The sequence below is a fragment of the Equus caballus genome, chromosome 1, assembly GCF_041296265.1.
Source record: "Equus caballus isolate H_3958 breed thoroughbred chromosome 1, TB-T2T, whole genome shotgun sequence".
Lineage (NCBI taxonomy): Eukaryota > Metazoa > Chordata > Mammalia > Perissodactyla > Equidae > Equus > Equus caballus.
In genome coordinates this window covers 15,971,521-15,998,620 of record NC_091684.1, presented here as the reverse complement: position 1 = coordinate 15,998,620, position 27,100 = coordinate 15,971,521, and the positions used below count along the sequence as shown (strand labels likewise).

Sequence of the window (27,100 nt, the reverse complement as noted above, 5' to 3'; positions counted from 1 at the left end):
GGAGCTGGAAACTCTCACATGCTGCTGTGGAAGCGTCAAGTGGCCTAACTACTTTGGAAATAAACTATCAAAATTGGCCATGCAGATACCCTGTGATTCAGCAATTTTACTTCTAGATTCTATTAATAGAATCTTAGTAATATATACAAGACAATCTATACAAACATGCTCAACATTTATACTGACAATAAATCATGGTATAACACTCTACAGAGTATTATAAAATACTCCGTCAAATCATACAATACTCTCCAGAGCAGAGAAAATGAATGAACTAAAGTTATGAGTCAACATCGGTAAACCTGAAAAACCATAATGTTGAGTAAAATGAGTTACAGAATATGTATCAAATGATACTTTAAGCACACAAAACACTTTATATATTTATATTGTGTATTTCACAATACATACGGTATATATAAAAGTATAAAAACATGAAATAGAAGGATATATACAAAATTTGACAGCAGTTGTCTCTTAGAAGATAGGGAGGGGAAGGCGACTAGGGTTGGGCAACACTGGGGACCTTCAATTTTATCTGTAGCATCCTTTTATTTTTAAATTTCAAAAAAACAACAGTTAATTCTGTGTAGTGCATATTTGTTACAATAGTCTGTCCACCTCACTTCCAACAAGGCACAGTACAGTCTAAAGCACAAAAAGAAACACAATTTCTAACTAAGCAAACTCAAGTTAAGATTGCTAAATGAAATAGATCTGGTTTTTTACTTTCAAATTAATCTCATGTTTATTAATCTGGCATTTCTGAAGATAGAAGATGCCCTGTGAAAACCCGTCTTTATCTAAGAGTTGGTGCTTTGGAGTGTTGCTCCTGATTAAATGCCTGATTAAATGGATTCTTCTATAGACCTCTCAAAGCTCCACCTGCAGGGACTGGAGGTTAATTTAATTCTCGCTTAAATCAAACAGCCAGAGTTTTCACTGAAACTTTGCATGACAAGAGCATTAAACAGGATGGTACTCTATCTCCATCCACTCAAATCAGAAAAAGGCCGCGAACTGATATCACACACAAACCACCAATGCAGCTACCATGTACGGGTCATTGGCAACACATGACAATTTTAGGTAGGCTTATACCAGTCCCCCAAAAGTAAGGCTTTATGCCATGCTCTCTGCTCATAAAGCCCAGGTAGACAGGCTTCAGTTAATAACATGTCTCAACATCACAGTCTAATTCCAACATGCAAGTAACCAATTTTTATAGTCCAGCTATATACTTTTACCCCAACCCTACAGTCATTACCAGCAGATTCAGAAGCTGTCTCCCAACCCCAGCTGTGTTCTATCAGGGGTCTTCGTGTTGCTTTGCTTTCTATTTTCTGCAACCACATTATGATAGAACTGGCAGCCACAGAATTTACCATCTGCTATGGATACTGAAAGCGGTGTGAGTTGGGGGAGGGGCTCTACACATGCTGCAAATGCAGCTACTGATTCCAAACCAGAGCTGAGCAAAATATGGGGACGTACCCGTTTACCAAGCAGAAATCCAAACATCCATTTACTTCATCATTTTAGAACCCAGAAAAATAGCTCGTAACCTTTCTCTCATTCTACTAACAGAGAGAAGTCAGCAAGGATTCTAGGCATTCTCAGAAGAGCGTCACATCTTTAAGTCCCACAGAAGCCCCTCACCCATCCTACCCCTTCCTCGACCCTGCTCATGCAGCTGCACCATTTGTAGAAACTGCTTCTTTTTGTGTGAGAATTGCCCATGAAGATTTAGCAATAGCAACAGATGTTCTTGGGCCTACATCACCTAATTATGATGCCCAACAATTCTCTGTAGCTCAAGGCTGGGGTAGAACCCAGCAGCACGAGTGCTGGTTTAAGCAAGCCGGATAACAGTATACCTATTCTGGAGTCTCTATTTTGGCTCTTTATGAAGTGGTGAATTGACCAGAGGTTGGCCTTGCTGGTTTTGAAAGCTCTTAATATTAGAAGCCCTGGCTATTTTCCAGATCTCTTCCTTGAGCTTCATCCAGGCAGATACCTGGCGTCTGAAACTAAACCAGCATTTCAAAGCATTGGCAACTGATCTGCAGAGGGAAGTCTTTCCAGCGTGAAGTGGCATTCCCCCCACTCCCCACCAAATTGAGCAGCTCCGTTCTTTTCCCTCATATATCATCCAACTATTGCTTATACTAAAATGTCTGCTTAACAGAGCTCAGCAGACGTACAGATAACTAATATAGACACCAAGGCATCTTTAGATTTTCTTATGTGTATATTTTATACAAGAAAAACCCCAATATTCTAAATTGTGTCTAATTTCCACTAACACCAACATTCATTTTTATCTCCATGGTCCACAAATGCAATGGAGGGTTGCCAGTTACAGAAAGCCCAGTTTGGGGCCCAAGAAGTGTGTACACACCCTGCACACACACAACATCGAGAGAGCAGACAATCTATACATAGACAAGTACCTTACAGTGGACTGAACTAGACTTCTAAGCAGGTATCCACTGTAATCACAGAATGCCTTTATCTCCTTCCTCTGAGCATTGAATAAATTATTCATACAGCACCAACACGTGCCAGGCAGTGCATTAAGCACTGGGAGGAACACAGTGGGGAACATAACAGACCATGTGCTCTCACAAAACTTATGATCTACCAAGAAAGAGCAAACATGAGACAAGCAATTTATAAGAACTCTTGCTATAATGAGAGAAATACTGCGGTACAGAAGCAAACATATAGCAGAGGCTATAACACTAAGTCTGAAGAGGTCTCAACCCCACACCATTGTTACTTATTTTTCTTGAAGTTCATTCCTTTTATGTCCAATTACAATATTTAAACATTTAAACATGCATAGCATCAGAAATGTGCATATTTACCTGTTTTAGAATCTTTGGTGACACAGTTAGAGGACCATCAAATCATTTTTAATAATCGACAATTCTATTGTTCCACCTATGTAAGTTCGGCTAGAACTCGCCTGGGCTTATCCTTAAAGAACATGATAAATTAAACCATTCTCACTAGAATGGAATTCCTTTCACTTTCCTCTCTTGGTGGTGTTCTTCCAATTCAAAGTTCTTTCCCTCCAATTTTCACAGGCAGTAAGTAGTAGCTGCCCCCTCAAGCTGTCTTACAGCATTCTCCAAATTTTAGGGATTGTGTTTCGGATGGAAACACACGTCATCGGAACAGAGATCTTGCTCTTTGTTTCTGGATAGATTGCTGTTAATAAGAGACTCATTTTCACTTTCAAACTGCTAAGTAATTACTTTTTCTCTGGCACAACCACTTGCCACTCTGTTCTAAAGAAACTGCATGTATGTGGATGTATTATGCATGAACAGTTAGCATAATGGATGCATATCTTGCTGTTTAAAGTGGCTTCTTTACTGATTTTTTTTTTTTAATAAAATACTTTGGGACCTTCACCTCTGAAATTTACACAAGAGGAAGAAATTTTAACAATAGACAACTGAGCCAAGATGCAAACAGTGTCATATATCTTGCTTCTTGAAACATAAGTCTTAGAAAGTGTCTGTCTCATTCCCTTTTCATTCATTGTTCCTGGCAAGCTGACAGAACCGCCTGATGTGCTGTTACAGTAGCTCACCCAAACGACTTCTAATCAGCCGCTTAAACATTCACTCATTTCAAAACTCAACCTCAGGACATAATATTAAACATAAATACTGTTTAAAGGCAGACATTCTTCTATGATACAGATTTCCTTCTTTTGATGTGCACTCCACACACCCCCGCCACCCTGAGAAATGTGAAAGCTATTCCATTAAAAGCTCAGTGAGGCTTTGCCCCCCCATATAGGAAAAACCTCCAAACAATTATGACAAAGATCCTGAATGAGTCAGAAGAGAATGCCCTTCAATTGTAGAAGCATGACTAACGTCTGAATATGGTGATTGCTTCAAAGCAAAGTAAAATATTTTATTTGGTTGATTCTAAAATATATAGGCCTCTATTTTTCCATATCCCCAAAAAGAGATTTGTGAGGGTTGTTGACTTCGTGGTAGGCTTTCTTACTTTTTAACACACTATTGATAATGCCATTCAGAAACTAAGCAAAAAATAACGGAAAGTAACACCCTCTCCATAATCCCCACTTACCTTGATGTTGAAAAAAAACAAAACGGAAGGTTTTACATTTTAATAAAACCCATGTAACTTATTTGTACTCCATATAATATTTTGATAACAATGAATTTGGGTTGATAAAATGTAATAAGTACATAAAAAAATACAGATGCTTTATTATAAAGAAGCAAACAATTAATTCTGCTGGTGAGAGAAGACTTTGAAAAAATTAAGTGACACTTAAGCCAAGCATTAAGGGCTAATAAGAGTTTGTCACATAGAATTGAGTAGGAAACTTATCTTTTGTCCTTTTCCCATCCCGCCCCAAAACTCTAGGCATTCACTTATAACAGCACAATTTATCAGTTATTTGTCAACTTGCCTGTGTCCCTCATTAGAGTGGTTTTACTCAAGAATGTGGCCTTCATATATTTTTCTTTAAGCCCCAGAGAGGTACTTAGAAGGCATTCAATAAAAAGTTTTCCCTTCAAAAAAGCTTCCCATATAAACTCAGATTCTGATTCCATCCCCAAAGACATTCATAAAAAACACAAAATGATTAACATTACATTTTTCCTTGAAAGGGAGAACTTCAAAGGAAAAGATTATTAAAACATTGGCCCACCCTCCCAAATCTACTCTTATCCTTTGAATACATTATGTTAGAATCTATATGCACGCATGCACACACACACCCACACACACACATACGAATTTTTCTGACATAAGATTGATGTCAGATTGATATTTAACTTTTAGTTTTTAAAGAAACCAATAGATGGTGAAGGCAAATGATTCAGAAAAGTATTGAGTCTGATAATTTGCTGTGGAAAATTCATGAGCTAACAATAAAGAATTAAGAATAAAACCAAGACCTCTGTGGAAAAAGACTCAATTGGTTACCGTAAGTTTACCTGCTTCAAAAAGAACATTTGTGGTCAGAAGACTCATGTTTGCATCTAGACTCTGTTAAGCCCTGAGGTCCTGTTCTCTGTGCAATGGAGCTGAGATGGGGCTGTTTGGAGCATCACACGAGGGAGGTAAGCGAACGTGCATGACCCACAGTAGCTTCTTAATAAACACAGCCTCTTAAGAAACTGCCTGCTCTGCAGAGATTCATGTCCTACGACTTGTCTCAGATTCCAAACGGGGCTTAAAAAGATCTTACCCGAAGGAATCATACCCACCGTCTCCTCCCACTGATAAGTTTCATGACCTGGCAACAAAGATAGACGTAATATGGACCTGTGGAAGGAAGAAATAACTTGAAATGGTATTTTTCGGTCCCTTCCACTTGTGCAAAATTTCCCCGCATCAAATTAACTATAGCAAAAGGAGGCTTACTTTAGATTCCTATGCTTGACTGAGTTAACTGAACTCTGGCTTGGGGCCATGAGATAAGGATGGCCATGTACATTTTCAGATGTGGGCTGCACAAACCTCACCCAGACAAGCACAAGTAAGTGCTTTACCAGAGAAAACGGTGTTCTCCATTGACCACCTCCGCAACTAAAGCTGCTTTTACTCATTCTGTGCTGTATAAAAGGCTTTTATTATATGCTTCCCTCCTTTGTAATACAGCCCTCCTTTTTGGGGAAAAAATCTGCAGCAATAAGACTGATAGTCTTTTAACAGAAGATAAACAAAGTGCAGGGAACTTAAAACCACTCTGTTTTGTTTTACCCAACCACATAGCATTCCACATTGCTTTCATTTCTTTTCTTCCCATTTCTGCTAATAGTTATTTTTAAAGAACTAGCATAGAAGCAGGTCAATAATGCATCCAGATGTTGCAAAAGTATTAGGCCATACTCTGCAGAGAAACATGTAAACAGTTAATGGGCTGAGGTAATTTATAATCCTTCTTTTATCAAATGCATTTTACCTATAATTCCACTTTAACAGATGCTTCACTTAAAAACTCACTGCAGAAAGGGGCTCTCAGTTAAGCAACCATCGTCACCACCAATAATCAACGTTTATAGAACATCTACTATTTTTAGGGCAATGCTAGGTCTACAAACAAACAAGGATTAAAGAAGGAGAAGAAAAGAGAAAAAAAATTGCTCTTCTTCCTCTGATGTTTATTCACCTTCTTTTATATCCTTCCTTCTCTACAGCATGAAGACACTTGTTTGCTTTCCCTCCTCATATCTTCTAGGTTAAGTCAAAGAGTGCTCCTGAATCAACTCCTCCAACTTGTTTTGCTCTTCCCCTCTTGGGCCAGGAACATCTATGGAAAAGACTCAATCGACTGACAACTTCTTGGATTTCTCCTAGAGCTGGAAGATGGCTGGGTATCTTAGGGAAAGGTTTAAGCTATCTGGCCTAAGCATCACCCATTAGTTTGGTTCACTTTCAAATTATGGGGCATTAGGGACTCAGGATTGAAGCACCAACTCCCCACCTGCTGGAATCCTCAGGACATCTGTGATTTTTGGTGGTTACGGTGTTAGAATTAGAAATATTGTTAAACTATTTTCTGTGACCTTCTCAGCATATTAGAGACGCACGCGCCAACCACCTTCTGTCATGGATATTTTCATCACCCACACCTACCGTTCCCTGAATCGCCTGATTAAAAGAAGAGAAGAAACTTAAGATTCACCAAACACCAAGGATTTATTTATAAATAAGCAAAGGAGCCTTAATACTGGTTGAAAAATAATTATCTAAAAATCCATTATAATATGCTTTGAACTAGAGTACTTACCATTAATATCGCCCACTATACTACAGCTATATAGGTAACAAATTAATATGAGTGAAAAAGTTAAATATGACTCTTAAGAGCCCAAAAAATACACCCAAATATGTCATAGGTTTTACAAATATTTAGCGCAATGCCAATATTCATTGCATCTTACTCTGAAATTTTAAAGATGAGGTTTCATACAGCAATGATGATCACCTTCTTTAAGAACCACAAAGACCTGTTATTAATTTGCCACCATGGACGTTATGTTTTGAAATATTTGGTCTATCAAAGTAATTTCTAGAAGTAAATTTTGTTTATATCTGAAAATAATAATGGACAGTTCTGCTCTCTCTTACTTTTCATTTTCTATTCAGTCCCTCTACCTTTTTTAACTTAGCCTTTCCTTCCATTTGTCCCCTCCCCATATATACAAGGAAAAAATATGTATTAACAAACATTCACAAATCTTAAGTGGACATTTTTGAGACAAGAAGGTAAGTAGTTTGTAAAGGAAAGCAGAATTTAATTATTTAACAGTTTAAAGATAAAACTGCCAGAGCCGCTGAAAATATTAACCAGGTTTCCCCATCTTCACGTTGTAGGTTTTTCACTTCCAGAATACTATTCATACACTTAGAGGAAGCAAACATACAAAAGGTTTCCGGAGCCATTTGGGCTAAGCACCAATGACTAATTCCAAAGAGTTCTCCCCAGAATCTCATATGTCTAAGCCCCAAAGGTAAATGTCTCAGGGCTTCAATTCCATCACTAGAATCCCAAATCTGACAGTTCTTAGGGAAAAACTACAGTTCTCAGGGGCTTGTGGTGCTTGGCCTGGTGCCTTGCTGCACATTTAGCTGTGTAGTTAATCTCCCAGAGCAGCGCCCACTGTGGCATGCCTGCTATTCTTTACCATCTGGAGCCTGGAGTTGATATTAGCTTGAACCACACAGGCAGGAGAATAGAAAAAAAAAAAAACTCTCACTCGCATTTAACTGAAATTGGTGGCAGAACAATGCGCCATGCCGTCCAGGCTTTTACATATGTAAGAAAGGAAAAAAAGGATAAAGTACAAACCTTCTCCTTTGTTTTCTGGTTCTCTGCTCTAAGGTCTTCATATTCGCCTATTGCTAGAAGAAAAAAAGGAAAGCAACATTATAACATTATCAAAAGTTTACTGCAGGAAAACCTGGGAAGCCAACTAGCCCGTACTGTCTATTTATTAGGTTGGGGGTGGGGTGAAGAAGAGGCCACAGAAGAGGGGCCTCTGCTTTTAAGAGTAAGGAAGAAAAAGAGGCCATAGTAGATGTGGGCCCACCAAGCTGAAATTCACTTCTCCCTCCATCATCAGTAAGACCTATGAGCCATAAGAGACCTACGACAAGTCACTGCTCTTGATGCCCAGCACTTGGTGCTGTGAAAGGAAATAGGTGGGTGTTCCCTGAAGTTCCTTCCAGCACAATTAGTCTGTGATGCTGTTATCAAAGGTTTATTTTTTAAATCGGCCTCCAGGAAATAAAGTAAGCTTGCACATTCAATTCTTATGTCACACAACTGCTTTATCCACAGAACAAAAAGTTTATGCTTTGACCATTCAGCTAAGAACAACTATTTTCAGGTACTGCAAGACATCAATCACCAAACCATGACCAGATACCAGCCAGATTCATTTCACTAAGGTGGAAAAATATGTGAATTGTTCAGAAATATTTCCAACTATGTGGAAAAACAGTGGTTTTCTACTTAAAACCCTCTATTGCCAGAAAAATACGATAACCTGAACCCCCACATTCATCATTCATTCAAATGCCAAAGCACCATTTTTAGATATCCTTACAGCTGAGAATACAATGTTTAGAGTGCATCATGGAAAGAAAGAGAATGATCTAGGATTAATGATGGAGCAAAATGTGTAAGGTAGGCCTGGCAGAACTGCTGCCCACTCCCAGACCAGCACCTTCACTGGCAGCAGACAGCTAGGGAATCATCAGATTGGATTTTTATACTTTGACTTTTTAAAAAAAATTTTAAATTTATCTATGAAAAGCTCAGTTTTTCTTAAAAAAAAAAAAAAAAAAGACCAACAAAGCTTCCTATTTCTATGAATAACCTGAAGATGGAAATAAAAAATCTGAAACCAGTGGCTTCAAGAACATCCCAGATAATCTGGTTATTAATCCTAGAAGTATATGATTCTAACCACCGGAGTAAAGAACACCCCAAAAACAGACAACTCACACGGTAAAGTACATGCTTTGTTTCCTCCAATAGTGATCCAAAGGACTCAGAACAGCTACCGTGATGGGAGGACGGAAACGTTAAAATCCAATTCAAATGAACAAATATTTATGGGATTACACCACCAGTGCCCAGAAGTTTTATTAGCACTCCATGACTATCTAAATAAGAATGAATGGACAATTTTATTGAAGTCATACCCCCCCAAAATCCTTGAAAAGTAGCCCATAAAACAGCTGAAAGTATACATGTAAAGACATAGCCCTTCTAAAAATAATGACGTTTTCAACAGAAAAGATTTGACTGACCACAGAATGAAGCGCTCTGCACACCAGCCACTCATCAGCCTTCACCACACAAACCCCAACCAATGAGTATAAACTAAATTGTCCTTAGTTCTGAAAAATCAATAAAATACCTCTTCTCCTCCTGTTTTTCTTTTTTTGAGGAAGATCAGCCCTGAGCTAACATCTGCTGCCAATCCTCCTCCTTTTGCTGAGGAAGACTGGCCCTGAGCTAACATCCGTGCCCATCTTCCTCTACTTTATATGTGGGATGCCTACCACAGCATGGCTTGTCAAGCAGTGCCATGTCCGCACCCGGGATCCAAACCCGCGAACTCCAGGCTGCCTGAAGCAGAACGTGCGCACTTAACTGCTGTGCCACCGGGCGGGCCCCGCTCCCCTCCTTCTTTAACAGAGAGAAAGAAGAACTAAGAGCTTCTAAAAATATGCATTTTTAACACCATTGGTAGTCTATGGCCATGTCCCAAATCTTATTACGATAGCTAATATTGTTTCAAAAAATAAATATATATTTTATCAAGAGACTTTTGGTTTACCTGACATTTAAAAATATCTGTAGGTGAAGCTGAAAAATCAAAATTGATTTACCACTCTATTCTAGATGACCGACTTTTACAGATGTATAAAACAAATAACAGAGGCTTGTAAAACCATGATCTCATATTGACGTTAGGAAAATTTTTTTCTATTTAAAACATCATATAACGGCTTTGAAGGCTTTTTTAAAACACCAATACTATTCTTCCATTATATTGCGAAGGGAATCCAGATGAAACACTGTAGACTCCCCATTAATGGGTCTTAATGAAAAGCATTAATTGAGAATCCTTCACCTATCATACGTTAATGGAAACCACAGAAAATATGCTATCTTGTGACTAAGTGCAACTTAAAAAATAATAACAAAGCAGGTACAGGGAAAGGAGAAGGAAAGTATGGGAAGAATTCAAGCGCTTGTTAGCAGCAAGGGGACCCTTGAGGGATAGGGCATAAAAGGAAAAAAATATTTACTCCTATTTTTATTTCTTTGAATTTAAAAAACCAAGCTCACTGCCCTAATAATATTTACACACACACACACACATATATACCTATATATCATAGTGAAGACATACGTAACCCTATCCTCAAGAGAACTGGCAAAAACTGAAATGACCAATATTATTCAGCTGCTTCTTTTTTGGCAATGCTAAAGGGTCACACAGGCCTTCTTACTGTTTCAGAACTGGCTCACACAATTTGAAATTTTTTTTAAGTGAGTTGCACAGCTCAAGTGATTTGATGAGAGAGATCCTCCAAATCTTGAATTAACCAATGCAAAAGAAAAGATGAATCTGACCAATTCTCTGCCATATGAAAGATACCCACAGTTTGGGGAGGACTTCATCTCTTGGGTTTACAAGTGTAGTATATTTCACTGTACTATAAAGTCATACAGCACAGTAATTAAAAAGTGCAGCCTAATCCCAGCCTGAGCACTTACTAGCCAGGGGACCCTGGGCAAATTGGCTAATCAGAGTCTCAGATTCCTCATCTGGAAAACAGGAATAACAATTACACATCTCTCATAGTGCTGTTATTAAGACTGAGTGAGTTAACCTGTAAGACGTAAGAGTCCTTAGGCATATTAAGTGTTCAATACATGTCAGCCATGGTTATTACTGATACAGCAAAGTACATCAAGTCTCATGTGCAGGACAAGAGACAAGATGCTCCCTAATGCCCTCAGTCTCCAGCTTATTTTTGTCACACATGACCTGAAAGATGGCAGAGCAGAAAACCTCTAAAACCCTAGGTATTACTATCCTCCAACAAATAAAGGGAGGAGAAAGGGGGATAAAAACCAACTGTAGTTATTCTAGTAAAAAACAAGGCACCAAAGAAGTGGAAGCATGTCTGAGAGCTGCAGTTTTCGATCCTGGCTGCAGATTAGAATCACCTGGGGAGCTTTTAACACCGGCCCCGCCCCCCTCCACTATTCCCCACCCCCTGACCCCCAACCCAAGACGCCGATTTAACTAGTCTAGGGTGGAGCTTGGGCATCCATATATATGTTTTTTTCAGACGTCAGCACCCCAGGTGATTCAAATGTGCAGCCAAAGTGGGGAATCACTACATAAGAGCATAGAATGGAAGAAAAAGGAAGATGTGGAGAAAACAAGGAGAGTATCAGGCAGAGAGCATGTGTTTCAAGAATCATGCTGGTTTTCTATTTCTAACTCCCTAATGCCAAAAGAAGGAGTTTTCTTTCCAAACTGCAAATCATGACATAGCCAGACCAGGAAGCGACTGAGAAGGGTTGGTTGTTTCAGAAACAGGACAACAAAAGTTGATAACTACAGGCCAAAACACCTTGGCTAGGTTGAACAACAGTCAGTTTGCCTGGGACTTTCCCAGTTTTAGCACTGAAGAGTCCAGTGTCCCTGGAAACCTCTCAGCCCCAGGTACGTTAGTCACCCTATCTCTAGCATGAGCTCCAGATCAGTACTTCCAACCAATACTTTCTAGACCTGTACTGTCAAATATGGTAGCCACTAGCCACATGTGGCTATTTACATTTAAATTAATTAAGATTAAATAAAATTTAAAATTCAGTTCTTCAATTGCACTAGCCACATTTCAAGTGCTCAATAGCTACAAGTGGTTAGTGGCTACCAGAGTGGACAGTAGACACAAAACATTTCCATCACAGCAGAAAGTTCTACTGGACAGTACTGTTCTGGACATCTATCCAAATACCCTAAAAACACTTCAGGCTCAACACGTCAGAAAGTGAGCTCATCACCTCCCTTTCATCCAAACCTCCCACTTCCTGTATGCAGGACCTCCTTTCATTCACGTCATCATCTACCTGGTCCTCAAGCTAGAACCTCAGGATCCTCCTTGATTCCTCACTTTCTCCCACCTCCAAAGGAACATGAAACTGCTCAGCTCTCTTAAAACATTTCTCCAACCTGCCCTTACTCTACAGCTAGTATCTCTGCCCTAATTCTGACCCTCAATAATGGCAAAACCCTCTCATCTAGCCTCTAGTCTCCCTCTATCCCAAGTTCATTCTTTATAAAGTAGTTAGCATAGTAACAAAGCAACCTGGCTATCTCACTCTTTTGTTTAAAAGCCCCCAAAGACGTTAGCTTTACAATCTGAGACTCCACTCTCTCCCCACCGTTCAGCCTCAGAGACCACAACTCACTCCATCACACCCAAAGTCCCAAGCTTCCCTGAACCATCTAAGACCTTTCATACCCAGGTGCCTTTACAAATATTTTTTCTTCTGCCTACAAGGTCTTCCCCTTCCCATCTTCCCTAGCCCCTCCTCTTCAATGCAATTCAACTGTCATTTCCTCTAAGAAACCCTCCCCCATACTTCAGGCAAAAATCAGCACTTATGTTTCTAATACACTACCAGAGTACACTGGTCATACATCTCTATTAGAGCATCTACATATAACATTATAAATTATTTGAGCATAGGTCTGTTTTCTTGTCTTTTCTCCCACTCAATTCATTGCTAGATACCTTAGACCCAGCAGAATATCAAGCACAGAGCCAATGCTTATGTTGAGTGAATGGCTGGTTCATATAAATCTGTGATGTAGAGCAATTAAGCCAAACATTAACATCTTCATTTAACAAACGAAGACACAAATGCATAGAGAAGTCAAATCCCACAGTAAGAAATAGTGGAGGCAGAACGAGTCTGATTCCCAAAGTCATTCATGTAAAAAACTACTGAGCAGTACTGTGTGCAGTGTGCTAAAGCACTAGACCACAAATAATCCTCTAGGGTGAGGACTTTATCTTTATGTATGCAGATGCCAACATCTATCACAATGCCTGACTTGATAAATGTGTGTTAAGGAAGAAGGGAGAATGGATCCAGGTCCCCACATGAACAAATTATGAAAGTGCACATACTCTTCTTCCCATATTGAAAGGGTCTCTTACATCATATAACAGGATACTTAATAAAAATGAAGATTTAAATAGTCATCAAATATAACCAAAAAAAACACACTAGCTCATGAGCTCTTTAATGGAGATTCTCATCCATTGAGTATGCATCTTTGAGACTCATGGAGCTTTGAAATACTTCTTACTAACAGGAAATGAGGACATGAGTCATAACATATAATGTTCAATTAGGACATTATTCCCTTCTGCACACATCCCAATGAGTCCTGCTCGTAAAGCCAGAGAAGAAAGAGAAGTCATTTATACCTCATTTGTTCATTAAAGCATTAGAAACACCAGGGAAAACACACTGGAAAGTCTGGTCAAAAAACAAAGGCAACAGATTTCACATCCAAAAAGAAATTATGGCAAACATGAAATTCACTCATTACTTGGTAGAACATATAGTTCAATGTTAACAAATTAATGATGCCTAAAAAGTACTCTCAACACACTATATTAATGGCTTCAAATTAACCAACAGAAAGAAAGGAAACTGAGTAATGTTAAAATACATATATAAGTCTGGTTTCTGGTCTGGCATGTAAGGAGCTTGTAAATTGACACTCCTGTCCTCACAACAACCAAAAAGCTGAACAAACCAAGAATCAACAACTCTTCTTAGATTCATCGGAGAATTGAGGTCACAGGGCAAATTGCTACTCCAAAAATTGGGGAGATACTCAGGTAGATACAGAGGATCACAAGTTATTAGAGCAGAAGCCAAGGTGCAGAACCTCCTCACCAACTAGTACGAAGATAGGAAAACCTAAACTGTGACTGACAAATTGCCGGAGGCTCAGTTTTAATAAGTCTGAGAGTTAAAAACTCCAGGGGGTGGGCCAGTCTTAGGAAGGCCCCCACATGCTGGTGAGCTTTACCTCCAGGAGTGCTGCTAGGTCCTCCCAGTGAATCAGAAAAAATTTCCCTACTGCTTCTGGTGGGGAAGGGGGAAAGCAGCCACTGGGAAATACGAGCATTCTGTTCGTCTTAACAAGGCCTGTCCTTAGGAGAAATTATTTTACCAGAGCCTAACAGACTTGGGGGGAGATAATACCCAACTTCAGCCCCCTCTAGCCTTCCACATGGGGGAAGGCATATACCTAACTCCAGCGCCCCCTAGCTTTCCTGTCTCACCTAAAAGGAAAAAAAAAAAAACTGAGAAGCGCTTATGAAAGTCATAGCTCAGGGGCACAGGCTCGCTAAAAGACTGAGACCTTATCACAGGACTATACAACACTTCCCTTCCCCAATACCTTACCGCCACATGAATGTTTATAGCAGCTTTCTTCATAATTGCCAAAACTTGGAAGCAACCATGATATTCATCAACAGGTAAAAGGATAAACTGTGGTACATCCATACAATGGAGTATTATTCAGTGACAAAAAGAAATAAATGAGCTATCAAGCTACAAAAAAAGACTTGGAGGAACCTTAAATGCATATTGCTAAGTGAAAGAAACCAGTTAAAAAAGTCTACATACTATACAATTCCAACTATATGACATTTTCTGGAAAAAGCAAAACTATGGAGCCAGTCCAAAGATCAGTGGTTGCGATGGGGTAAGGAGAGAGTGGTGAACAGGTAGAGCAGAGGGAATTTTTGGAGCAGTGAAATTATTCTGCACGAAAACATACTGGTAGGTACAGGTCATGCATTTGTCAAAACCCACAGAATGTACAAGATAAAGAATGAACCCTAACGTCAACTATGGACTTCAGTAGTAATGTATCAATACTGGCTCATCAATTCTACAAAATATACCACACTAATACAAGATGATAATAGGGGAAATGAGGAGGGGCAATGTGGGAATTCTCTGTACTTTCAGCTCAATTTTTCTGTAAACCTAAAACTGCTCCCAAAGAGTCTCATTTAAAACAAATAAATATATATATATATAAAATAGAATCATACCCTGATTTGTGTGACAGAGGATTTGAGATAAAATTAAGTAACTAAAAGGATCCTAATATACTACTGTTCATTGTAGCATACAGAAATTTCAGAACTCATGTTTTAATGTTTAAAATGCTTAGCCAGCATGGTAAACAGAGAAAAACAAAACTCATGTTCCTTCTACATTTTAAAGCAAAGCCTGCCTGTGTAACAGCTTTATAGGATAAAATCTACAGCACAACAAAGTTTAAAATACACTCACTTTTTGGATCCAACAATTCCACTTTTGAGATTTTTTTTCCTACAGCTGCACTTACTGATATATGCGTACAAGGATTTAAGAAACATTATTTTTAATAAACTTTAATTTTATGAACTTTAGATTTACAGCAAAATTGCAAAGATAGTACAGAGAGTTCCCATATACCCTACACAAGTTTCTCCTATAATCAACATCTTACATTAGTATGGTACATTTATTACAATTAATAGACCAATATTGACACATTATTATGAACTAAAGTCCATACTTTATTCATATTTCCTTAGTTTTTACCTAATCTTCTATTTCTGTTCCAGGATCCCATCCAGGTACCACACTGCATTTAGTTGTCATGCCTCCTTAGACACCTCTTGGCTGTGACAGTTTCTCAGACATTCCTTGTTTTTGATGACTTTGACAGTTTCGAGGAGGACTGGTCAGTTATTTTTTAGACTGCCCCTCAATGGGGATGTGTCTCATGCTTTCCTCATGATTAAACTGGGGCTATGGGTTCTTAGGAGAAAACTGCAGAGGTGAAACACCATTTTCATCACCTCATATCAAACATGCACACCATCAACATGACTTAAATTGCTATTGAAGTTGACCTTGATCACCTAGCGGAAGTAAAGTCTGTCAGGTTTCTCCACTGTAAAGTTACTCTCTTTCTCCCCTTTCCACACTGTCCTCTTTGGAAGGGAATCTCTATGCACAGCCCATACTTAAAGAGCAGGGTGTTATGCTCCACCTCTTTGAGCGGGACAATCTACATAAATTACTTGGAATTGTTATGTATGGAATATTTGTCTCTTTTTTCAATCATTTATTTATATCAGTATGGACCCATGAATACTTATTTTATACTCCGGGTTATAATCCAATATTTTGGTGTTCAAATTGTTCCATCTTTGGCCACTGGAAGTTCATTCAGTTGGCTACTGTATCTCTTTGACATATCCCCATCACTGTGGGCTTATTTGTCTGAGCACTTCCTTAGTTTCCAGTACTACAGGATGCTCCAGGCTCATGTGTACATTTCCTGTCCCAGTGACCCTAGCCCTAGAATCAGCCTTTTCTCCTAGGAGCCCTGTTCCTTTTTTTTCTTTCTCTAAGACAACCTCTGTCCCCAATCTGGCAGCACTTAATGCCGCACTGAGAATGCAGTAAGCAGGGCCATTTCAAAGGGCCTCATTTATGTAGATGCCTGTTCTTCCAGGGTTATACAAAGCAGCATCCCTGATTCCGTATCTAATAAAAATGTATTGACTGGACGTGAAGGTTAACCTGAGTCTGATTTCCCATGTCTTCAGACTGCTGTGCAGGGCTTCTAAGAAGGCAAACTTTGGGAATTGCCTCTCTGTTGCAGAATTCAGGTGGAACTCAAGGAAAAGGCTAATGCTCACCCACCAACTCTGTGGTAGTCAGCCTCCAAGAAAGCCCCCAATGATTCCCACCTCCTGATATTCACACCCGTTATAGTCCCCTCCTACATTGTATCAGGGTTGGTCTGTTCTGTGGTCTAAATGCTGTGTCTCTTCCAAATTCATATGTTGAAATCCTAATACCCAATGTGATGGTGTTAGGAGAAGGAAGGAGGGATCTCTGTGGGCCTCTTTTTATAAGAACACATCCCATTCATGAGGGCTCCATCCTCATGACCTAAGCACCTCCCAAAGGATCCACCACTGGTCCTTTTATTGGAGAATGGTATTAGAAGCCACGTTCTGGAGTTAGATGTGCTCACTGCTACTGGTACACCTACACTCTCAGCTGACAGAGCAAGGAAATACATGCGTGTATACTAATCTAATACATACATACATATCTATAAATATTTCTGTATGTAAACCATCTGTATCTGTATTAAGCTAAACATGAGTTCATCTGATGTCTCCAACTCTTATCTATTGCCAAAAGCATTATTTATTTTTAATAGTAAAAATACAGAAACACAGAAGTGCCCATCTAGGGGACAATACATTGTGAGAGATCCGTACAGAGGAATACTAGCCAATCAATTTTTAAACATTTAGCTCTATATGCATGGATATAAATTCCGTAATATATATTAAGTGAAATATATATGTACATACATATACAATTTCTGGAAGGAAATACAACAAAAGGTTAACAGTAGATAACTGAGGAATGGAAATGGAGTTCGAGCATGCTTATCAATGGGGTGCAGCACCTCAAAGAGAAAAAAAACCTTAGATATCACAAAGGTTTGTAGCCCTCCAAAGGATCACAGTACATAAACAGATGTATACTATATCTGTGGTATTAAAATTTCATGGAAAGGGGAAGCAATTAGGGGGAAAAATGTCAAAAAAGACTCCTTAAGAGAGTATAATGAAATAAATATTGGGAAACAATGGGTTAGAGGGAATAAGTTAATTGTACTTTTCACTTTATATGCTTATTTTTTCTATAAGCATATGTTTATTTCTAAATTTAATTTTTAATAAAACAAAAGTAAGATTTATCTACCTAGCGGACGCGTTAAGTGAATGGTGAAATTCTGACTAGAAGATGTAGCTCCTCAGCCCATGCTGAGTATCCCTCCCATGGAGAAGTGCCCAACTGGTGTCTCTTGGGCAGTAGCTCACCAACTTTAGGAGGAAACTGCATTTGTAATAAATAAACTGGTTTATAACAAAAACCACATGGCCCACAAAGCCTAAAATACTTACTTTCTGGCCATTTACAGAAAAAGTCTGTTGACCCATGACCTAAAGTATATTAGCTTAAAAAATTTTTTTCGGCATATTCACACAGCACAATACTACTCAGCAACTCAAATGAAGAAAACTCTGTGCTATAATATTGATAAATCTCACACATATAATGAGTGAAAGAACACAGAAGCAAATAATACATATTGTATGATTCCATTTATGTAAATTTCAGAAACTGGCAAAACTTATCTTTGGTGACACTGAATATACTTGGGGAAAGGAAGGTGATAGTGATCAGAGGGATTATGAAGGGGCTTCTGGAAATGTTCTAAGTGTTGTTAGAAACATTTTTTTTTAATAACTCATTGAGATGTTCATTTATATTTTATGCACTTTTCTCAATCTATATCATACTTTGTTGTAAAAGCAAAAAACTTTACAAAAATGTAACCAAAGAAAAATAAATTTACCAGGCTTCTTTTCATAATTAAGGAAGTAAGTACACATGTACCCTGGTTATTGAGATATAGTTGGCCCCTGGACCACACTTGGAAAAATAGTGGTGTAAAGACAAGTTTGCACCTGACACCAAAGTGATCATTTAGCCCCAGACAGCTTCCTGCTGACTGACTTTGTATGGATCCAACACTGAAAAGGCTTCAGCTTTTCCAGACTGATGTGGTCATTGTGGTAGACAATAGTTTCACCCCCTTTTGTCAAAATAATGCTCTAGCTACTTTCTAGCCCAGAAGCCAAAGGAACACTAGAAGCCTCTTTCAATTACTAACTCGGCTCCAAGAATAAGCTTGACTAAATTTCCAACTGAACCTTAAGCACTATGTCAACAATCCTGGGGAAAATGATACCAACTTTAAAGAGAAAGGAGGTTAACTTGATTTAAAACCAGTTATCTTACCATAGGAAACCCATTTTAAGTAGTGTTAGCCCAAGAAGAGCCCACAACTTTTGGTTTGGTGGTGGTGGTAGTTGTTTTGGTCTTACATTAGAGCATCCTCATTGGTAACTGTCAGTCACTCTCTTCAAAACTTTCTCAACAAGTTCCACATGACACATCACTACTACGTTGACCAGTTTAGTGGACATCTGTTGTTTGTGTCTGCCCAGGCTTGCATTCCCACTTCTGGTAGTGGCACCCCATTCTCTTTTGGACAACTACTCCAATCTATTGTTCTTTGTGAGGCTTCCAATCAAGCCAGCTCGCCTTTCCCTGGCCAAAGGATTTAAACACATGACCCAAACTAGGCCAATTAGACACTCTTCCTAGAATATAAATGCCTATCACCATCTCTAGACTAGGAACTCCTCACCAGCAGAGACAAGGTTTTATTCATCTCTATACCTCTGATGCCTAGCACAGTGCCTGGCTATAAATATTCAATGCATGTGGGTTGAATGAATTGCAAAGAAATCATGTACCTTAAATATATGCTGAGCAAAATCTATCATTTCCCACAGAATTCTGGAAAGGGAGCAAATTGTATGATGTTTTGCAAGGGAAATGTCCACTTTAGTAGCTAGGAAATATGCATCAGAAATAGTATCCCAAGTTGCCATTTCTCAGTGCACTAAAGATGTCAATCAGTCCAATAAAATAAAGCCCCAAAAAGACAAAAAGAGAATTACCTCATTACCTCAACATCTGCTTGAACACAAGCAATCGCACACTGGCTAATTTTTTTTAAAGGGACATAATATAACTTTCTAGAAAGACATAATATAGCTAATTATACCATTCACCAAAAGAGAACATACAATGTTTTGAAGTAATTCAGAAGTGGGTGTGATTTATAAGACATAGAGCTTAGGGAATGGTAAGTATAAATTAGAGATTGTTCATATTATGACAGACTCTGTCATTACATTTCACAACTTTTGTCAAAAGCAACCTTATTCACCACACCACTGAAGCCTTCACATTAGGGAAGGCTGCTGTCAGCTATGCCATTTAGAGTAGATAGGAACCCTCTTTCTGAACACTCTCCTGGGGAAACGGGCTCAAATTTTAGACTTGCAACTCAGTAGGGAACGAACGATATGATAAAACCTAAATGGCCAATAAACATGTAAAAAGATTTCAAACCCCACTGACGACCAGGTAACACAAATTTTTTAAAGGTACCATTTTTGTTCATCAGACCAGCAAAAATTAAGAAAGTTGTCAGGCTGTCAAAATCAGTAAAGATTGCTGCTGGTCAATGTTGACCAGCATGTGGGGAAATGGGCAGTGCTGGGGTGAACGTGAACCGGTAAAGCCACTTTGGCGGGCACTTTTGCAATGTCTGGCACAACTCTGTGTACAAGCCCTCTAATCCAAGAACTCCATTTCTAAGAATCTATCCTAGAATAAAAAATGTATAATTGTACAAATTTATTTGTATGATTATTTGATTAATGACTGTCTATTTGACAAGAAACTCGGAGAGAGTAGGGACTGTCTGGTCTACCATCTCTACCCCCAATGCCTAGCACATGAGCCTCATATATGGTAGGTACCTGCTAAGGTTTTGTTAAAGGAATAAATTAATGTACACTCAGCATTAAAAAAGGAATACAGACTAATTGATCATGAGCCCTCTTGATCACATTAAATAGGAGTAGTGGAATTATTCACAATGTTAACAGGTAGTAAAAAGTATTGTCTATTTTCAAAAATAAATCATAGAAACCAATAGCACGCAAAATTGATCATAGTGTTGGTAAGAGCCCAAACACCTAATTGCCTATTTTTCTATCTCAAATCCCTAGCTTCCTAGTTAGTTCCATAGGTCAAATGGCAATTAAATACTCTTGAAATAAGTCAATTGTTATCACAGCCTATGATCCAATGACAAACAAATGCCCAGGTGTCACAATGTATAAAAATCACACTGTGAGCTGAAGAAATCCCAACACCTGTGTAAACAGATTCACTACCGTAAAAAAAGGTGTACCTTTTAAGAAACACAAATTTCAAAGTCTAACTGTTCCATCGCCTTTGATATACTTATAATCAAGGAAAAATATCCTCTAAAAACACCAATGCCATGGATTTGTCTGTTTTCCAAATATAATACAAGAAAAGAATCAGAAACTTAAGAATGCTCCCTTTTTCATCAGCTCACAAATCCAACAGAGAATGTGTTCCAAAATCAAATATAAATAACTTGTAGATTATCTGAATTTTAATCCATCCTTGAAATCACATACAGAATAAAAGAAGTAAAATTTTTTATTTTATTTGAAAACTGACCATCCATCAAAAGGATCTGATAACCACTGACAGATATTACCAATAATGAAAGTTCCAAAAGTCTAGAATATGAATTAAGAGTCTTTATGTTGGGGGGGGGGGCTGTTATTAGAAATAAAATACTAATAGAATCCAGCCCCTCACTAAAACACTTGAGAAATTCCAGATAAAGGCATTATGCCCACCCACTAGATTCACTGATGCTTGTGACTTCATGACCTTAGGCTAATATAGGATAGGAGTTGAAGGTACTGGGAAGGCGAAAGCCATTTTTATCCAACATTTTCTAGATGCTAGATACCACAAAGGAATGTGTCTGTCCATTTCAGTGAGGTAAAATAATTTCCCCAAGGTCACACAGTTAGTAAACAGTCAGGTTGAGATTTGTTTTCAGGAGTGTGGACTCCAGAGGAATCCACGTATCCTTACAAATGGTATGTTCGTGGTTTCAAGGAGCAACAGGTCAGGACTTAGTGAAATCATCTGGTTTAGCCCTTGCCTTTAGTCAGGTAGGGCTTGATCAACACAAGACCCACAGAAGGGAAGAGACTTTCAAGTTCACAGAGTTGGTGAGTTGAGCCAAAAGAAGTGAAAGAGCTGCGACTAAATACTAGGACTAGCCACAGAGAAGGGCCCCCTCCCACTAAATGGCCATGTCAGCAAGTTATTCAGAAAACCACATGTTCCTACACATTTTTACTTCCTAAATCGCTATGTTTTCTCTCTTTCTTGGCCCATCTTCGCAGGCCACCTTTGGTCAGGGTAATAATAATTTTAAATTTTAAAAGTGTAAGGTTCACATTTGATCACTAATTTGGCTTTGTTCAGAAGTGTGGTAAGTGATGAAAATGATTGATTAAAACAGTTTATTAAGGCATAATCTCCAGTTACCAGGCAGTGTAGAAATGCATGTATGTACATGGCCCGACTTTCCTGCGGACCAGAGCCAAGTGTGAATTCAGGAAGCCCGACACAGGCAGGGTATTGACTCACTAATAAATTGCTAAAAATGGGAAGTGATAAAATACACCATGGCCTGAAAATCCTAGCTGGGTAAAAAAAGAGGAAATAAACCAAACCAGAATGAAAAGCTGGAAAGGCCCTGAAGCAGCGCTGCAGGCCTCCCAGCGCCAGTGTACAAGGGTGGGGCCAAGCCAAGGGAGCAGAGCCAGCTGAGCTGCCCAAAACGTCCCCTCCCAAGATAGCCAGCCCTACTCGCTACACCCGCGTGGAAGCTGGTACCGTGGGGCGTCGTCCGCGCCAGTCCCTGTCCCTTCCCCCAACTCCCGATCGTCTGCTAAAGCAACCAGCGGGTAGCGCCTCCCGCACCGCAGGGCCCGATACTCCCCGGCACCCGCACATTACTCTTGGCCCTGGGCTCTCCAATGCGCGCGGGCGCGGAGGACGCTTCTCCACGGGTGACGGAGCTACTAAGGGGGCTACAGCGGCCCCAACACCTCCCGCCCAGCTTCCACCAGCCCCAAACCCAGCGCCCCGGAGCCGTCCCCGCCCACGGGCCGGGGCTGCCTGCACCTGGCGGCCGCGCGCCCGCCTACCTTGCTCCTTCAGACTGGTGATGAGCTGCAACTGCTTCTCTTCGTCCGAGCTGTTCATTTTGGCAGGTGGGGCCCGGAATAAAAGGAAAGGAGGGAGAGGCGAGGGGTACAACGCGGGGAGGAGGGAAGAAAAAGCAAGATGCCGGTGGCGTGCGGCTTCACTACCCGGAAGTTGGATTTGCTCCCGCTCCTCCTCCTCCTGGCGCGGAGCGCACGAGTGAGATCATCCTCACGCACCTACTCAGCGGGCGCGGTGCTTCACCTGCAGGCAGCCCGCGGGGCGGGGTCGGGGACGGACTAGCAGCCCGGGGACAGGAGATGGGGTCGATGGAGAGACCTGCGGTGGCACTGGGACCGCAGCCCGAGCCTTAGCCTGCGGCGGCCGCTGCGCTTCAGCTTTGTGCACGGAGGCCGGAGCCGCAGGATGAGCAGGCAGGAGGGCGTGCAGACCTGTCTGTCTGGTTTCTGGCTCGCTCTTGGACCCCTTTCTCCGCCTCCACCCCCTGGACATCAAGACGCGCATTCAGCAGAAAAATGGCCCTTAGTTTGCAGCATCTGTGGGAACCCCACTTTGAACGCCACCCGAGGGCCGCTGTCCGCGAGCCGCCGCAGTAGAGCAGGAAATAAGGGGCAGTAAACACCCAGGCTTCTTCCCCAAGTCTCACACAGCGGACTCGGGGCGATGTGGGAAAACCTAGGTGCCCGCAGGGGCAGGCTCAGTGTTGTAAATTTTGCACCTGAAGCAGACAGGGACTGAAACAGTCCAGCCGGTAAATTAACACCTAGTGAGCGAAGGAGGGCGTGGTAGTCAGTTAACAGTTCCCCGGGCCTGATGGGGCTTCCACCAGCCGCGCAGGGTTTGACAGGTGGTCAGAACGTGGACCCTGCAGCACGTGAATCCCTGGGCCTCGAGGATCATTTGGTTAGCAGTGGGAGGGCATCCTCTTTAAAGAGGCTGCCACTGCAGTCAGAATGCCCAGGGTCACGCAACTGCCTAACAGCAGAGCCTGGCAGAGGGAAGTCCAGCATTTATCCCATTTCATTGCCCTTTGCACTGTTTAAACTCAGCTCCGGATTAGACCCTGACCAGAAGACGGGCGGCAGGCCTGCCAGATTTCAGGATTGCTCTCCCCAACCCCCAGTTGTTGGTTAGTCTTTGGTCAAGTCTCCTGACCTCTTTGAAGTTCATCTAAAGGATGAGAATAATACTAATACCTACTCTCCAGGAAGAGTTGTAAGGATTGAACAGAGAGAGGAAGATATACAAAACACCAAATCCAGAATTTGACATACAATAGATGTTCTTTTTTTCTTTTTTTAAGTGAAGGTTACAGGTATGTGAAAAAGGGGTTGTAGATGCTAACTATAAGCTAAAATAGGCACCGTTTATTTACACTGATTATTAAGCATCCAGAATAAGTCCAAAATGAATTAGACTTACTGCGCATCTTGGTTTTCCTACTACCTCAAAGCTCTTAACGTGGGTACTACACCAGCACAGTGCTTCTGCTCATTCCTCGCTTGCTATTTTATGCAAATACCCAACTCCATTTAGGGAGTGGGACTCTCCACGATGGATGGGGGAGATGGGCTGGAATATAGGGAAATGCTGTAACTAGTATCTGCCTGATACTCCTACTAAATTCTAATTCAAAATAAGCTGAAAAAACAGCAATGCTTTCTCTTCTAAAAAGGTGAGATAATATTTTAGTATGGGTGACTTAGTGGTAGAATAATGTAAAAGGGCAGCACAGTATTTTTAAATAGAGTGAATCAAAATTTTGCAACTTTAAAAATAATTTTGGTATGGGTTTTATTATTCAGTCCTTTCCCTAGTTTTTCAAAAGATCATTTAAGACAGTTGCAGATCAGCTGCCATGAAGATCCCCAGGAGATAACCAAATAGCCTTTGCCCTGAGATTGCATCTTAATCCTCAGAGGTTAAAGAAGGCCTAGGAAACATGAGAGAATTCAGACTCAACTACATGACAATATAAATTATATGTGCTGCCAACAGGTATTCTGTATAAAGAAAACTCATTTCTTTCCAGAAAAAAATAAAAAAATTTGCGTAACAAATCATTGCCGTGTAGCTTTTGTACAGCAGCCAGGAAACCTGTTAAACCTGATCAGTCACCCTGACTGCTGGGCAATGCCCGGAGGCCTCCTCCAAACACTAATAATCAGAAATATTTTCTCATACTCAACCAAATATCGGCAAAGTGCCCGTTAAATATTTGGCTTAGTTCACACGAAGTTCCATTTTTTTAATGGCTGATAGAATTGTCTACCCCAATTATACAGTAATTAGGCATCACTTTCAGAGTTTAAGAATTAGTTAATTAACTATCAAATCTATAATCAAATTGAGTGCTTTGGTCCCACACAGGATCTGCAGACCCTTGAAATTAATCCTGTTTACCTTCCTTGAAATTAAAATGGCCTCCTGAAATACAATAAGGTATTATCTTGAGGGCATGGAATGAATTATTAGGAAGGCTATCAGAGTCAATTATTGGGATTCAGATCTCCCATTACTCTATGGTTTATTTATATGATATGAATATTGATGGAAAGGATAGAAGTGATATAATTAGTTTTTGTTCTGTTTAATAATGCACATAGGGATTTATGTTGCAGGCATCACAATGGATTTATTAACCTCCATGTAACATGTAATTAAAAACCTTTAAAAAAAGGTGTGTGTGTGTGTGTATATATATATATAGATACATATGTATAGACAGAGAGGGGGGAGGAGAGACTTTTAAAAAATGAATTGGATGGGTATGTACCAAATTCAGGACAATGGCTGCCTCTAGGGGGAAAAGTAGAGGAACAGGCCCAAGGGGTAAGGAGTGGAGTGGGAGAGAGGAGTGGTCAAAAGGATTTTCTCTGTAATATTTGTTTGCATTTTCAGGAAATTAAAGTAAAATCACATTTATGTAATCTTTTGAGGCATATAGATAAATAAGATAAAAATGCAATAGGAAAAAAAAGTTCATTTCCTTTGACCCACTAATTCCATATTAGGGAATCTATCCTAAAAGGTTTTATGCACAGAGCTATTTATTATAATGTTAATTATGATATAAAATGATAATATTGGGATATTACCTTGAAATAAAAGGAAATAAATTATTGATACATGTTACAACATGGATGAACTTGAAAACATTATGCTAGGTGAAAAAAGCCGGTGAGAAAACACGAGATATTGTATCATTCCATTGATATAGAATGTCCAGAATAGGCAAATCCATAGAGAGAGAAAGTTGATCACTGGTTGTCTAGGATTGGGGGTACTGGAGAAAATGAGTGACTGTTAATAGATGGGGGGGGGGTTGTTGCTGGGGTGATAAATTTTTTCTAAAATGTGGTGATGGTTGCACAACTCTGTGAATATATTCAAAATTGTTAGAATTGTACACTTTGCATGGAAGAATTTTATGGTATGTGAATTACATCTCAATAAAGCTGTTAGAAAAAACAACTTTTCAAAGGAAGAAAACTTATACCTTAATACACGACTTATATAACTCTATTAAATTTATGTTTCTGATACAAATATTTTTCACTTTACAAATCTTTGTATATATAATAGTTTGTTCTACCTTTTACTAAACATTATTTCATATACGTTTTATCTTATACCAACATAATCTACATATTTATTTAATGCCATTCCATTATATCAGTGAATACTTAGCCATTCTCAAATTCTTAAATATTTGAGTCATTACCAGTATTTGTCTCTTTATAAAGAGTGCAGCAGGAATACAAGGACTATCCCTAGGCATATCATAGTTAAACTGTTAAAAACTAAACATAACATTTTGTTCTTAAAAGCAGCTAAAGGAAAATACATATTACATACTGGAGAACAATAATAAAAGTGATGGTACACTTTATTATTTAATGTTGTAATCACTAAAGGACTACAACAAAATTCCAGATTCAACAATGTAAAATTCACAATATCCAGCATCCAAGAATTACAGTAAACAAAGAAGCACAAAAATATGACCCATTATGAGGAGAAAAATCAGTCAATAGAAACAAACATAAATGACAGAGATGATGAAATTAGCAGACAAGGACCTTATAAGGAATATAAAAAGTCTTATAAATATAATCAAAGATATAAAGGGAAACATGAACAAGATGAGGAGAG

The 27,100-nt window shown here is 39.5% G+C and overlaps 1 protein-coding gene across 7 annotated transcripts in view; it reads right to left on the bottom strand.

Moving 5' to 3' along the window:
- The window catches only part of SHTN1 (shootin 1), a 99,972-nt gene extending 74,354 nt beyond the window's left edge, over window positions 1–25,618 (bottom strand). For 5 of the 7 annotated variants that reach the window (XR_011436439.1, XR_011436442.1, XR_011436441.1 and 2 more), the window contains exons 1-2: window positions 22,927–25,618; window positions 7,859–7,911 (exon numbers count right to left, since the gene is read on the bottom strand). Coding sequence is in view for 3 of the 7 variants with exons in the window: in XM_005602205.4 (XP_005602262.1) it covers window positions 7,859–7,911; window positions 22,927–22,984 (111 nt within the window). In the remaining 4 variants the exon portion in view is untranslated. Of the gene's footprint in view, window positions 1–5,270; window positions 5,329–7,858; window positions 7,912–22,926 lie in introns of all 7 variants that reach the window. The other 2 variants (XR_011436440.1, XM_070260359.1) reach the window with 1 other exon arrangement.
- Between the last annotated feature and the right edge of the window lie 1,482 nt (window positions 25,619–27,100).